Source organism: Leptodactylus fuscus, chromosome 5, assembly GCF_031893055.1.
Source record: "Leptodactylus fuscus isolate aLepFus1 chromosome 5, aLepFus1.hap2, whole genome shotgun sequence".
Taxonomy (NCBI): Eukaryota; Metazoa; Chordata; class Amphibia; order Anura; family Leptodactylidae; genus Leptodactylus; species Leptodactylus fuscus.
Genome location: NC_134269.1, coordinates 148,799,531 through 148,812,245, shown reverse-complemented (window position 1 = coordinate 148,812,245; position 12,715 = coordinate 148,799,531). Strand labels below are relative to the sequence as shown.

At 41.9% G+C, this 12,715-nt stretch overlaps 1 protein-coding gene across 1 annotated transcript; it reads right to left on the bottom strand.

Annotated features, from left to right (window-relative positions):
* Positions 1-613: 613 nt before the first annotated feature.
* On the bottom strand, positions 614-12,485 carry NDUFA12 (NADH:ubiquinone oxidoreductase subunit A12). Its single transcript, XM_075276323.1, has 4 exons — positions 12,353-12,485; positions 6,188-6,270; positions 4,410-4,497; positions 614-846 (listed from the first exon to the last, which is right to left on the bottom strand). The coding sequence occupies exons 1-4, from the start codon at positions 12,439-12,441 to the stop codon at positions 666-668; spliced, it is 441 nt and encodes a 146-aa protein (XP_075132424.1). The 5' UTR covers positions 12,442-12,485; the 3' UTR covers positions 614-665.
* Positions 12,486-12,715: the final 230 nt, after the last annotated feature.

The window sequence follows — 12,715 nt, the reverse complement described above, 5'->3', positions numbered from 1 at the left end:
AAATAATATGCAATTTGTTAAGTGAAAATATTGAAGATCCTCAGTAGTCAACACCCAGTATGTGAGAAGCCTCCAAGCAGGACTCTGCTTACTACCATCACTTTTACACATAGTAGCCCACATATATCTAGGCAGATGTGCCTCTACTTGCACATTTTGGGCACACTGTTGCACATCTCAACTTCTGTGCCTTGCTTGCCACTTTTTTAGACAGTGGGCAGAAATCTAGGCAGGCCAGGGGTGCCCTAGTTTGCCACATTTACTGTAGGGTCAAAAAAGTGGCATGTATGTTCTCTATGAGGAAACAATAAAAAGCACTGTATTCTGCCATAGACACTATTCTAGACTCTTAAAGGGTTTGATTGACCTTACAATGGTTGAATATTTAGACTCCCAGCATAGACATCAACCAGTTGTGGGAGAACAGAAAACAACTAGCATATTTGCTGAAAGAGTTAAATAGTAAATATCAACTCCTGACATTTGTCCACCACAGACATGTGTCAGCCAGGCTTCTACTGAGAGGCTTGAAAGAAATAGCCATACAGGGTTTATAAAGCAGATCTTTCCTTTAGACATGATCTTTTTCTTATAATTGAAGAGAAGTACTACATTAATGTTGAAAGGAGTTTTTTTTATTAAATACAGTAGGTCACTACAAAGTGTTAATTCTTAGAAGGTGCAGGAGGAACCCATTCCTCGATCTTCTTGCGAGTGGTAGAATATGGTACATACTGGCCGGGAGTGGCACTCAGATTGAATTGATGGTTCTGCCATACATACTTATGAACTGTAGGAGGATGAGTGCTTGGTGGATCTTCTGTCATGCAATGCAGCCAGCGATGCCTAGAATGATGTAAAGTCATAACATAACTCAAACAATACACAAATTTCTCATCGTTCCTTTTAAAGAAGCATTAATGGGGTTGTCTGGGTTAATTTGAAATCTCTACACTAATCTAAACACCCTCCCCCTCCTACTTTTTGAATAACATTAATATAAAAAAAAAATAATGTATATTTACCCATATCTCTGGGGTGGTCATGTGAACGCCCCACTGCCATTTTCTGATAATCCAGTGACTATCCATTTCCGCAAACGGATCGTTACTACTACTACCCCCATCCACTTCACTTATACTTACCCATCCAACGGCTTCTTACGGCGAAACGGGTCCTCCTTCTGTACTGGCAGGGTGTGCACTCTTCTCTTAGTAGTGTGCACGCACTGTTGCCAGTAAATCTACGCATGCGCAGTGGAGGTGACTCGTCGTCGGAGCACACACACAGTACAGGAGGAGAAGAGACCATCTCACAGGAAGAAGCCATGAAGGGTAAGTATGTACCGTATTTTTCGGACTATAAGACGCACCCAGGTTTTAGAGGAGAAAAATAGGGAAAAAAAATTTTCAGGCAAAAAATGGTAAAATATTTAATATATGGGAGTTGTAGTTTTGGAACAGCTGCAAGGCCACATTGACAGGTGACCCTGCAGCTGTACGGGGATGTATAGGGCGTTTTTTTTGTGGGGCCAGGTGTAGACCGGGCATTTTCAGACACAGGGATACCTAATGTATATGTTTCACAGTAATGTTATACTTTTATATGTATTCTAGGGAAAGGAGGTGAACTTTTATTTATTTTTTATTATATTTTTTTTTAAGTGTTTTTTTTTTTTTTTTTACTATTTTAATATCCCCCGCCTAGGGGGCTTGAACCTGCAATCATTTGATTGCAAGTCCCATAGACGGCAATACAAGTGTATTGCCGTCTATGGGAGATTCTATACATTACTATCGCGGAGGGTCATAGACCAGCCGCGATAGTAATATATAGCTATGACAGGCCTGCGAGCCTTCATTAGGCTCCCGGCTGTCATCGGAACAGGTCGGCTCCTGCGGCCTCGCCGTGCAGGTGCCGGCCTGCATCACTAAAGGTATGAGGCCGGGGGGGGGGGGGGGGGGGGCTAACTAACTGTCGGGACCTGCGGAGGAGCAGTGGGTTTGCAGCATGGCCGTGCTACTGCCACCGCTGGTTTTCTTCAGCGGCAGTAGCGCGGCAATCTGCAGGCCCCGGCAGCTAAGACAGTCCCCGGCATCTGCTGTAATAGACCGGCGGATGCCGAGGAGTGTCTTAGCTGCCGGGGCCTGCAGTATTGTCACACTTCTGCCGCTGAAGAAAACCAGCGGTGGCAGTAGCGCGGCAATCTGCAGGCCCCGGCAGCTAAGACACTCCCCGGCATCCGCCGGTCTATTACAGCAGATGCCGGGGACTGTCTTAGCTGCCGGGGCCTGCGGATTGCCGCGCTACTGCCGCTGAAGAAAACCAGCGGTGGCAGTAGCGCGGCCATGCTGCAAACCCACATTCAGACTATAAGACGCACCCTCATTTTCCTCTGAAATTTTGGGGAAAAAAAGTGCGTCTTATAGTCCGAAAAATACGGTAATATGGGTCGGGGGTTGGGCTGAGTAGGTAGGGTAGGACATATAGGATAGCTAGACAGGGAAGGGGGTAGTGAGGTGAGAGGGATTAGGAAGTTACATAGCAGGAAGCAGAAGAATGTAAACAAAAGTAGGAGACACTAAGAGCTTCCAGAGACACCCAGAAATCACTCAAAACACACTAAGAAGTATATAGGTACATTCAATAACCCATTTTTTTTTTTTTTATAAAACATTTTTTTGCCCAGAAAACCCCTTTAACACATTTTTTTTATATATATAATGCAAATCCAAGAGCCACGTCAGTCATATGTTAGAGCCAAATAGGACTACCCTTATGGATCACAACAAAACCCCATTTTGGTATTAAGTGGTTCTTGTCACCGGCAATGTGAATAAGTTCAATAAAAAGCATGCCACATCCTATGTATATGTTGGAGACATGTAGTAGAGGAATATCCCTGGCCCACTGACATAAAAAGTAAATGCTGAAGGGTGATGAAACAAATACACTCCTACAAAACATTGTTTGTTTTTTTTTATAATATCATTCATGTACTGTGCAAGTATTCATAGGAAATGGCAAACATTTAGTACATTATTGTTGGCTAGAATATCACCATATGGTTCCTGTATGGAACAGTGTCAAGAAGTGCTCAGTGACTGGCTATTGTTCTGGAAGAGCTGGTGAATATTGTGAGAAAACAAACTTGGCAGGGCAAAAACCATCTCCTCAGATATTTTCCAAAGAAAATAAAAAAATGTAACTTTGCCCTAGAAGTTGACAAAAACTTATGTCTTATATTAAATGCAATTTCCTGAAATGTTCAGGTTTTGTTGTTGTAGTTTTGAAGCCAAAACCAGGAGTGGATTGAAGAGAAGAATTATCTGTCCTTTATAGGTCAACCCCCTTTATAATCTACTCCTTGGCGTCAGAAACTGCATCAACAAAATCTGAACACACGTCCTTACCTTTACATGGAGAGTTAACTAACAGAAGACATATGCTTATTATCAGTCAGTTATGTATGCAAGCTATAGAGAAGACAAAACAATCGGTGATGATAAAAGATTGCATTATTTTCAGCAGCACGACCCCTCCTTACATGTCAATTTTAATTTTCACATAGAAGATGTGATTCACAAAAAAACCCAAATACCTTTATCAGCGTTTTGAATGATTTCTGGGTTTCTCTGGGAGCTCCTGGCAACCTCTACATTTGTTTACACGTGTAGTTTCCTGCTGTATTAGCCTACAATTACCATGATGCATTGCTGTTCACGCAGATCCCTCCTCTCATTCCCTCTCAGTGTTTGAGGGCAATGAGAAAATGTGCCTAGAGTGGTCACATGACTACCCCAGGAATATGGGTAAATATCGTAACTTGCTTTATGCTATGGCAAGCATAGAATCTTCCTCAACAGAGCGTAGACTTCAGGCTATTGAAATTCCGCAGTCTTATAGTAGACAGACATAAAACATCACATACCTTCACGAGTTGAGAATTAATCAGTAAAAAATGTAATTCTCCTGTAGAATTCCCACAAAAATGGTTATTCTCTGAGCCATTAGAAAGGCACATGATGTAAAATTATAGATAATTTTCTTAATAGCAGCTGCATCTGAGAGTTATACTCTCTCTTCTGGTTCTTACTTGTGTCCAGTTACGTGCAATTTGAGTCTCCAACTGATACCGCTTCTTATGTGTGGATAGGAAGTCAGCTTTTCCAATCATTCCTATAAGGGCCTTGATGCGAGTCTCATAAAAATGAATGCAGAAAGAGACTTGCTGTCCATACATGAGAAGCTGTGACAGTTGGGGAGTCTGATTGTTGGTCACAAGACCAGAAGAGTGGGTAAGAAGATTACCTGCAGATCAGAGAATAAAATAAAAAGTTTGTGGGAGTTCTCCTTCACTATACATTTACATAATGATCTGGCTAGCATTATAAATAAGTTGTACTCACCACTCAGGGGGTACCATACTTCCATCCAGTTCCCAGTAGGTGTATTTCCCATTCATCTCAACTGTATATTCTACCCATCGGTGACGTCCTGCACAAGAGACATGATATATAAACATACTTTGGATTTATTACGCCTCCCAACAAAATAATATTTCAAGCGCCAATTAACTTTTTTTTTTTCTTGGAAATCCGAAAATCTGATTGTCCCAGTGCTAGTAAACGTGTGAAAATAAAAGCAGCGAACCAGTTTTCTCACCAGCCAATTCAGGCTGTGTTCTAGTTCCTCCTGTTGGCGAGTGCTTACATGGATGCAAAGGTGAAATGCCGAAACAAACTATGTCACAATTGTGTCACCACTGCAATTTCTGCCCTTTGCAGACACATGATGTATACAGCAGAGGCCAGTGACATGGTGTATGCAGGCACATCAGTGCTGCAGCCAAGAACTTGTCTCTGCACAGTCAGAGCACAGTGCTAGAAGCAGTGGGAGATAAAACTAGTTAACCCTAGAACGCATGACGTTAAAAATACATAAATTTTAACGTATTGGGGGCCTTTTATCCCCCATGCAAATAATATAGAAAAACACACTTAAATTACTTTCACAAGTTTATTTCAAAATTGTAAATTGAAATCTGAATAGTGGGCAAAATTTTTATTATAATGGAGCAAAAAGTTAAGCATGCAGGCCTAAAAGGCCCCAGGTATGCGTTCTAGGGTTAAGGGCTCGTTCACATCTGCGCCCAGTCTCCGTTTATGCAGGTTTCCGTTTCCTGCCTGAAACTGGGCAGGAGACGGAAACCTGCAGTCAGTTTTCAAACCCATTCATGAGCGCCGGTGAGCTTTTTATGCTTTTTTTTTTTTTAACCGGACACAAAGTCAGACATGCAGGACTTTGTGTCCGGTTAAAAAAAAGAAAACGGATTCGCCACGGAGAGCATAAGACGCTCACGGCTGGACACGGTCTAACAGGTTTCCGTCTTCTGTCTGCAGAAGACAGAAACCTGAAAACAGAGATCGGGCGCTAGTGTGAACTCAGCGTAAGTATTGTTATTTTTATTTTATTGTATTTCCTAGCACTTGTAAAGTTTTTTTCTATAAATGGGAAAATCTGAAAACCCTTGCCCTGATTCAACTGTCAGGTAGGTAAAAAAAAAAATATTCCTTACGCTGGGTTCACACCTGCGTTCAGGGTCTCCGTACTATGGTTTCCGTCTTCTGCATGGCAGAAGACGGAAACCATAGACCGGGTCCGGCCGTGCGCGGCGGTGAGCGTTTTAGGCTCTCCGCCGCGAAACCGGATTTTTTTATCCGGACACAGAGTACTGCAAGTCCGACTCTGTGTCCGGATTAAAAAACCCGGTTTTGCGGCGGAGAGCGCAAAACGCTCACCGCCGGGCACGGCCGGACAGCTTTCTCACCCATTCAAATGAATGGGTGAGAGAGTCTCCTGCAGGCTTCCGTCTCCTGCATCTGTTTTATGCAGGAAACGGAAACCTGCAATAAGGACCGAACAACGCAGATGTGAACGAGCCCTTATTCTTATTAAATACCATCACTTAAAAAGCCAATTGTTGCTACATGTGGTTTCTCCTGATTATTCTTCTGTAACAAATTTAATGGGGCGGAAGGGGGGGGAAGTAAAGCTACAAAATACACTAAGACCTCCAGCACTGGTTATTATATAATTTATTAATACTAATACAAAACATGTTCAGCAAATTTGGGAACAGGGTATCTTGTATCTACATTAGTCTACATCTAAAGAGTAGTCTTACCAAAGAAGTAACGCTTATCTTCAAAATATTTGTTGCCATACTTGTCAATTCCAACAAGTGTGCCAGTTTTCAAGTCACCAGACCTACAAGACAAGAGAAAAAAAAAAAATGTAAAATACATTTCTTATTAAACTGTTGCCAGATCAGAGGTACTACAGTATACAGTATAGCTCCTATAGCTCTGCACTTATATTTACATCTGAGCCTGACATTCGTGTACGGACTGCTGACAAACGTAGCTGAAAAGCATTTGATTTCCTAACTGAATTCCATTCTCCTTTTCCCATGCTTAGACGGATGTATCTTTAACGGTGTAGTTAGAAGAAATAACCATCACATGTGGGGTCAGCCTTACAAACGCAGTCCCGTAAAAACACTGATTTCCACCCCTGCACTACTCCTCTTTAATATTCTGAACTTTTATGTACATTGCAGAAAATATCTCTGCACTTCCACATTGTCTAAGATCAAGCAAGTAATGGTGAGCCCACTGACAACATAGAATGACCTGTTATTCTCAGAGGATCATCATAATTAAATAAGGTAATTCTCACTGAAGATAAAGAAAAATATATAAAATACACACAAACACGTCATCCATGGGCGCACCATCAGATGTGTGACATATTGTTAAGGAGAAGGGGCAATAGTGATCATTTTGAAAGCTGTCATTTTGTAACCAAGTTGATTTTTTCAAATGAGACGTGTATATTATACAGAATTTGATGTAAAATCCTAATCTCTGTTCTGACCTTTTCTCGCATGTTAATCTCAAAGCCATATTTGTGTCTGTAACAAAGAGAAAATGAATAATAAAGGTCCAGCATCCAGAAGCCAGGTGTATACATACCAGGAGCCATGCTACTCACTCACCATATGATTTATAGTGCTGAGTTTTGGTACTGCAGCACTGGTACATTGAAGTCTATGGGAGCTGCAGTACCTACACCTATTGCTAAAGTTTATATGGCGAGTGAGCAGCATGTCTCCCAATATATAAATATTACCAGGAACAACACTGTTTAAGTACAGGTGATCTACAGGGAGTTCTGAGTGCCAGACCACTGCAAATCTAGTATTGATGGCCCAACCCCACAATCATAGGAGGTACTTGGAAAATAGCAGCGAATTTGGTGTACCCAATGTATGCTGCACAGCTTGCATATTCATTTTCACTATCCACTGTACATTCATGTTTGGGATACTAATGCTCACTGCACCCCTTTATAAATTATTTGATTTGAAGGATGCAGTTTTCAATCCCCTAGGGCCATGTTGGTGAACCTATGGCATGCGTGCCAGAAGGGGCAAATGGAGCCCACTTTGTAGACAAGCGCGGTGTTGCCCCAACCAGGCTTCTGGATAACTCACTAAGGCTGGTTTAGGAAACTGCAGAATGTCAATTATATCTACGGAAACACTGGCGGAGAATAACTCCACAAACTTCCTGTTTAAAGCGCTGCGGTAAGAACCGTGTCACGCTCCTGCTGCAGTTTTTCCCACAGCGCTTTATACCTGTGCATCATCTCTTGGGGCCTTAGCCTAATGGGGAATCTGGGACAGCTGCCCCAGATTTCCCAGTGAGCGATCGCTTCTTTCAGGTGTATGTGCAAATGTACATACACTGCCAGAAAATGGTAACCTCTTCCCCATCGCAGACGTGATGACATCATTCATTAACATCTGCTTTGTGGTGGAAGGAGGCCACTCAACTGCTGCTCATGGGGATGTAGGAAAGTACAGGAGCATGTTATACTGTGTGGGGGCCACTGTGGAGTATATTACACTGTGTTGGGGGCCCACTGTGGGGCAGACTATTCTGTGTGGGGGCCCTCCACTATATATCACACAGGATCTGTTTTATAGCAGACGTGATATTATTACAGGCTGTAATAACATTGCACGATCACTATAAAACAGATCCTGTGCGATGTAAATATATAGGCCTTTAAAAGCCTTCTAAAGTCCAAAATAAATTAAAGGACGATAAAAAGGATGAGCTATGGTAGATAATATTTATTAATATATTTGGAGGGTATGACTGTCTGAAAAGCACATTTGACATTTTGAAAATTGCAAATTTTTCCAAATTTCCATCAATTTCCTATAAATTTTTTATATAAATACAAAAATATTGATCAATATTTACCACTAAAATGAAGTACAATGTGTCACGAAAGCAGAATCTCAAAATCACTTGTGCAAGCATCTCAAAGTAATTGCCATATAAAGTGACATATTTTTGGAAAAAAATAATTTGTACAGAAAATATAGAATATGACGGTGCTGTATGAACAAATAATATAAGAACACATGCTCCCCCTAGTGGCAACTACATGCAACAAGAATGATTTAAAAGCTATGTCAACATAACACAGGTCATTTCCCTAACAATCCTCCCAATGATACCATCAATGACATAGGAACTGAATTTTTTATTTTTTTTTTACATATCTACATAACATTGATGCAAGAAAAATAAACCCAAACTCCTATCCTTTTGTACATAGTTGTGTATTTAGTATAAGACAAATAAACAACTATTTAGTCAATCAGAAACCAATCTTGCACAGCAGAAGCTCTTGAAGCATAAATAAGCTTTGGGATAACTTTTGATTTTCTGGCAGTATTTATGTCATTAATAAATGTTGTAATATAGTTTATTAATAGATGCTGGATCCTTTCTATGAAATCCTGCAATTTCACTCTTTCCCTTGCTTCTGTGTCGAGATCTGTTCCTGCCTCTCACCGAAAATTACTGTGTACAAGAGTAAGGGCTGTGTAACATGTAGAGAAAATTAGGGTGGGGTAGGGTCACTCCAAACAGTTATTTCTCGGACATTATAAAACATACAAACCTGCTTTCGGTGTCATATGTAAGAGGAGATTCTGGTCCTTCATAAGACACTGAGGTTGCAATGCTAAATTATTTCCAGATATCTCACTGGTTGAAAACACTGTCGGGATTAGGAATTTTATACCATATATTATACCAACTGCATAGAACGTATTTTTCAGACTATAGGATGCACTTTTGTTCCATCTAATTTGGGAGGAAAAAGGGTCTTATAGTTTGAATGCATTGCGCGGTTCATACAGTGGGGTTTCCTGAGTTGGCAGGAGTGGGGCATCCGGGCAGTGCGAACCCATACCAGCATCTGCTGTGCAATTATGGTGGATGCTGGGTCTGTATAGTTGATGACGACCGCTCTGCTGCAGAGCGGTCACCATAGCTACTGAGTCTCTGCTGTAATGTAGTTCACTGATCGTGGGCATTACTACCTGTAAGCCCCCACCCCCTGCCCTGGGCCTGTGCCTTGATCATTGCAGGCCAGTTCCTGTGCGGCGAGAACGCTGGAGCCAACCTGTTTATGTGACAGCCGGGAGCATTATAAAGAATCCCAGGCCTGTTATAGTAATATTACTGTTGAGGCTGATCGAAATATTTTTCCGTAGGGTGAATGTCGTGGCAGAAAAAAAAGAATCAAAAGTGCTGAACTGCCGTTTTTTTCAACGTTTCACCTCTGATTGGAACAAAAAGTGATGAAAGCAATAGACATTTCCCAAAATGGTATAACAAAGAAGAACACCTGGCCCAGCAAAAAAAAAAAAAAAAAAAAAAATCATATATAAAATTTAAGATATGGGGTGACAAAAGGTTAAGTGCTTGAACAATGTGTGACCAACAATATAATATGTTTGTGTGAATATGTGTTCAATACTCTTTTTAAAGCTTAATAGGGCTGCTATGGATCAAAGAACAAAAGAAAAACTTCACTCACCTCCTCTCCACTGTCCTCTTTTTACAGGTCTCAGGGTTGATTTCTGAAATTTGCCATTTGGAAGGAGGTCACCATGGAGGCCTATGATTGGCCATAGCGGTCACCTGGCACAAACAGTCCAGAGACATATAAACTGAAAACAGGACCTGCTGCAAATGAGGAACTGTGGAGAGGGGTTTTGTTTTTTAAACATTCATGGCCCTTTCTGCAGCCCTATTAAAGGGGTTGTGCAGTAATGGACACTTATCCCCTATCCACTGGAAAGGGAATAAGGTTCCATAACTGCACAAGCCCTTTAAAGATTTTAAAAAAAAAAAAAAAAGTTGGACAAACTCTATGGGAGTTTTCTGGGACTAAAAATGTGACGTCGCTGGTCTGTGACGTGCAAGTGACATTTACTGCATCACTGTTGCCAATTCAATCAGTGGGTCCCAGATATGGGAGTCCTACCAATCTGATGGCCTATTCTAAGGGTATGTCATCAGTATTTCTATCCTGAGAAACCCTTTTAGGCTACGGCCCCACGGGCTAGAAACACTATGCTAAACGCGTTGCGGTTAGAGATGAGCGAGTACTGTTCGGATCAGCCGATCCGAACAGCACGCTCGCATAGAAACGAATGGACGTAGCCGGCACGCGGTGCATCCATTCATTTCTATGGAGCGTGCTGTTCGGATCGGCTGATCCGAACAGTACTCGCTCATCTCTAGTTGCGGTTATTCCCGCAGCGCTTTGAACAGAAAGTTCACAGAGTTTTCCTCCACTTTCTGTTACCATTATATCCACGGGAAATCCACCAGCGTTTCCGTAGATATAATAGACATGCTGCAATTTCCAAACTGCACCGGTTTTGGAAATCGCAGCATGTCCATGCTGCGGTTTTTCCCGCAAAGTGGGCATGGGATTCGCATGAATCCCATCCACTTTGCAGATACTGTAAATCGCAGCGTTTTCGGCCATGGGGCCCCGGCCTCAAAAGCAATGTGTGATGAACACTGTATACTTCCAACAACAAATGTTAGGTCCTGTTTTTATTCTATTGTGGATCCATATGTGTGATGTTCTCTTTTTTAAGAATATGAAGTAAAAGCTAATTTTTAATAGGCATGCTGGAGAATCGTCTTTTCTAATTTTGCACTGTATACTTCCACCTCTGTTCAGTTTCCCCATCTAAATTCTGTCCACATGTGAGCGATACAGCCAAGAACACCATTAACTGGCTGCATCACTCACATTCAGCCCAAGGGTCATAAACACTGGGAGACCCAAACCGAGCCAAATAGAGAGTTGGGTCAGAATTACTAATAATGAAAAAGTCTGAAAATGCACCAGACTTATTACAGTGGCTGATGCTGGATCATAAATAGATTGTAAGCCCTTGCGGACAGGGCCCTCTACCCCACTGTGCCAGTCGGTCATTGTTAGTATTATATTTGTTTGTATATTTTGTGTACTGTATGTAACCCTCAAATGTAAAGCACCAGAGAATTAATGGTGCTATAGAAATAAACAATAAAATAGAGCATATCTTTACAATGACAAAGTTTATACAACCTTTTAATTTGCTTACTTTGAGCCAGAGTTTTAAAAATATTATCTTTTTGGCAATTCACCCTTTTCTTAGGAATTCACACCCCCATGTCTAGTGAGTCAAAGAATTTTAGCCCAAAATACACTCACAATGTGCCAAGTTTCTAGTTGTAATCACAATGGTTAGACCGGAGCACCATGTGATGAAAACACCGCAGAAAAAAACGCAGCGTTTTACAGTCACAGCAAAGTGGAATACTTTGCTATAAAATACATGCAGTGAGTTCCAAAACTGTTGCGGTTTGGAAATTACTGCAAGTCCATTATACCTATAGAAATACCGGTGTTTTCCCTATAGGTATCATTGTAGCAGAAAGTCCATAGAGGAAACCTATGGTGCTTTCTGTAAAAAGCGCTGCGGGAAGAACTGCGATGCGATGCCACCATGGTTTGTCCCACTACGCTTTTGCTGCGGGACGCCACGTGGGGCCTTATCCACAATCTGTTTGCTATTTTAAGGCTATGCAAGGATTACGAATATGAACTATAACATCCCTTTAACTTTCTGAAAACCCCATTAAACTGAAGAGTCACTCAGCAATGGTGGCACAATAAGGTATCCTGTATAGAAGTCGTCACTTCACGTCTGCTAACATGCCACATAACATGCCAGAGCTCAGCACTGATATCCGGGCTAAACCCCGCACCGTAGCCGTGTTACCGGCCAGCAGAGGTCAGGCACTGACAACTACACTACAAGGTGACAGCCAAGGTGGAAGGGACACAAAAGCCTGCTGCACCCCTCTGTGGGGGCCGAACACACCCGCACCGAATACGTATCTACAACGCTGACCTGAGCAATTGCCAGAAGGAGCCGGTAATTCCGCCCTGTGCCCGAACCTGCTGCAGCGCCCTCCGTACTAACTGCATGTACTCCGCCATATTGTGCCCGCCTGCTCCAGCACACTCCGCTTCAGCAAGCGCTCCGGCTGGAAACCGGCTCTAGGAAGAAGTAGTCCTACTGAACACAAGTTCCTACCCGCCCACAAACGCCACTCATTTCTCTTCATTATTCCTATCTAGACAGTTACATAGTACACATATAGTTACACATACATATAGTGCTAGAGTAAATGTGGTACTTACACTCAATAGTCATTTTTTCTTAATATTAGTATTGATATTATGCTAGTGTCTGTACATACCTGTATATTCG

Excerpts from the sequence above, each read along its gene's own strand:
- NDUFA12 (XM_075276323.1), bottom strand. The coding sequence starts at position 12,441 with ATGGCGGAGTACATGCAGTTAGTACGGAGGGCGCTGCAGCAGGTTCGG. Across the intron at positions 6,271-12,352 it reads TCCTTCTGGCAATTGCTCAG|GTCTGGTGACTTGAAAACTG; the intron begins GTCAGCGTTGTA and ends CTTGTCTTGTAG. Across the intron at positions 847-4,409 it reads AGTATGGTACCCCCTGAGTG|GCATCGCTGGCTGCATTGCA; the intron begins GTGAGTACAACT and ends ACATCATTCTAG.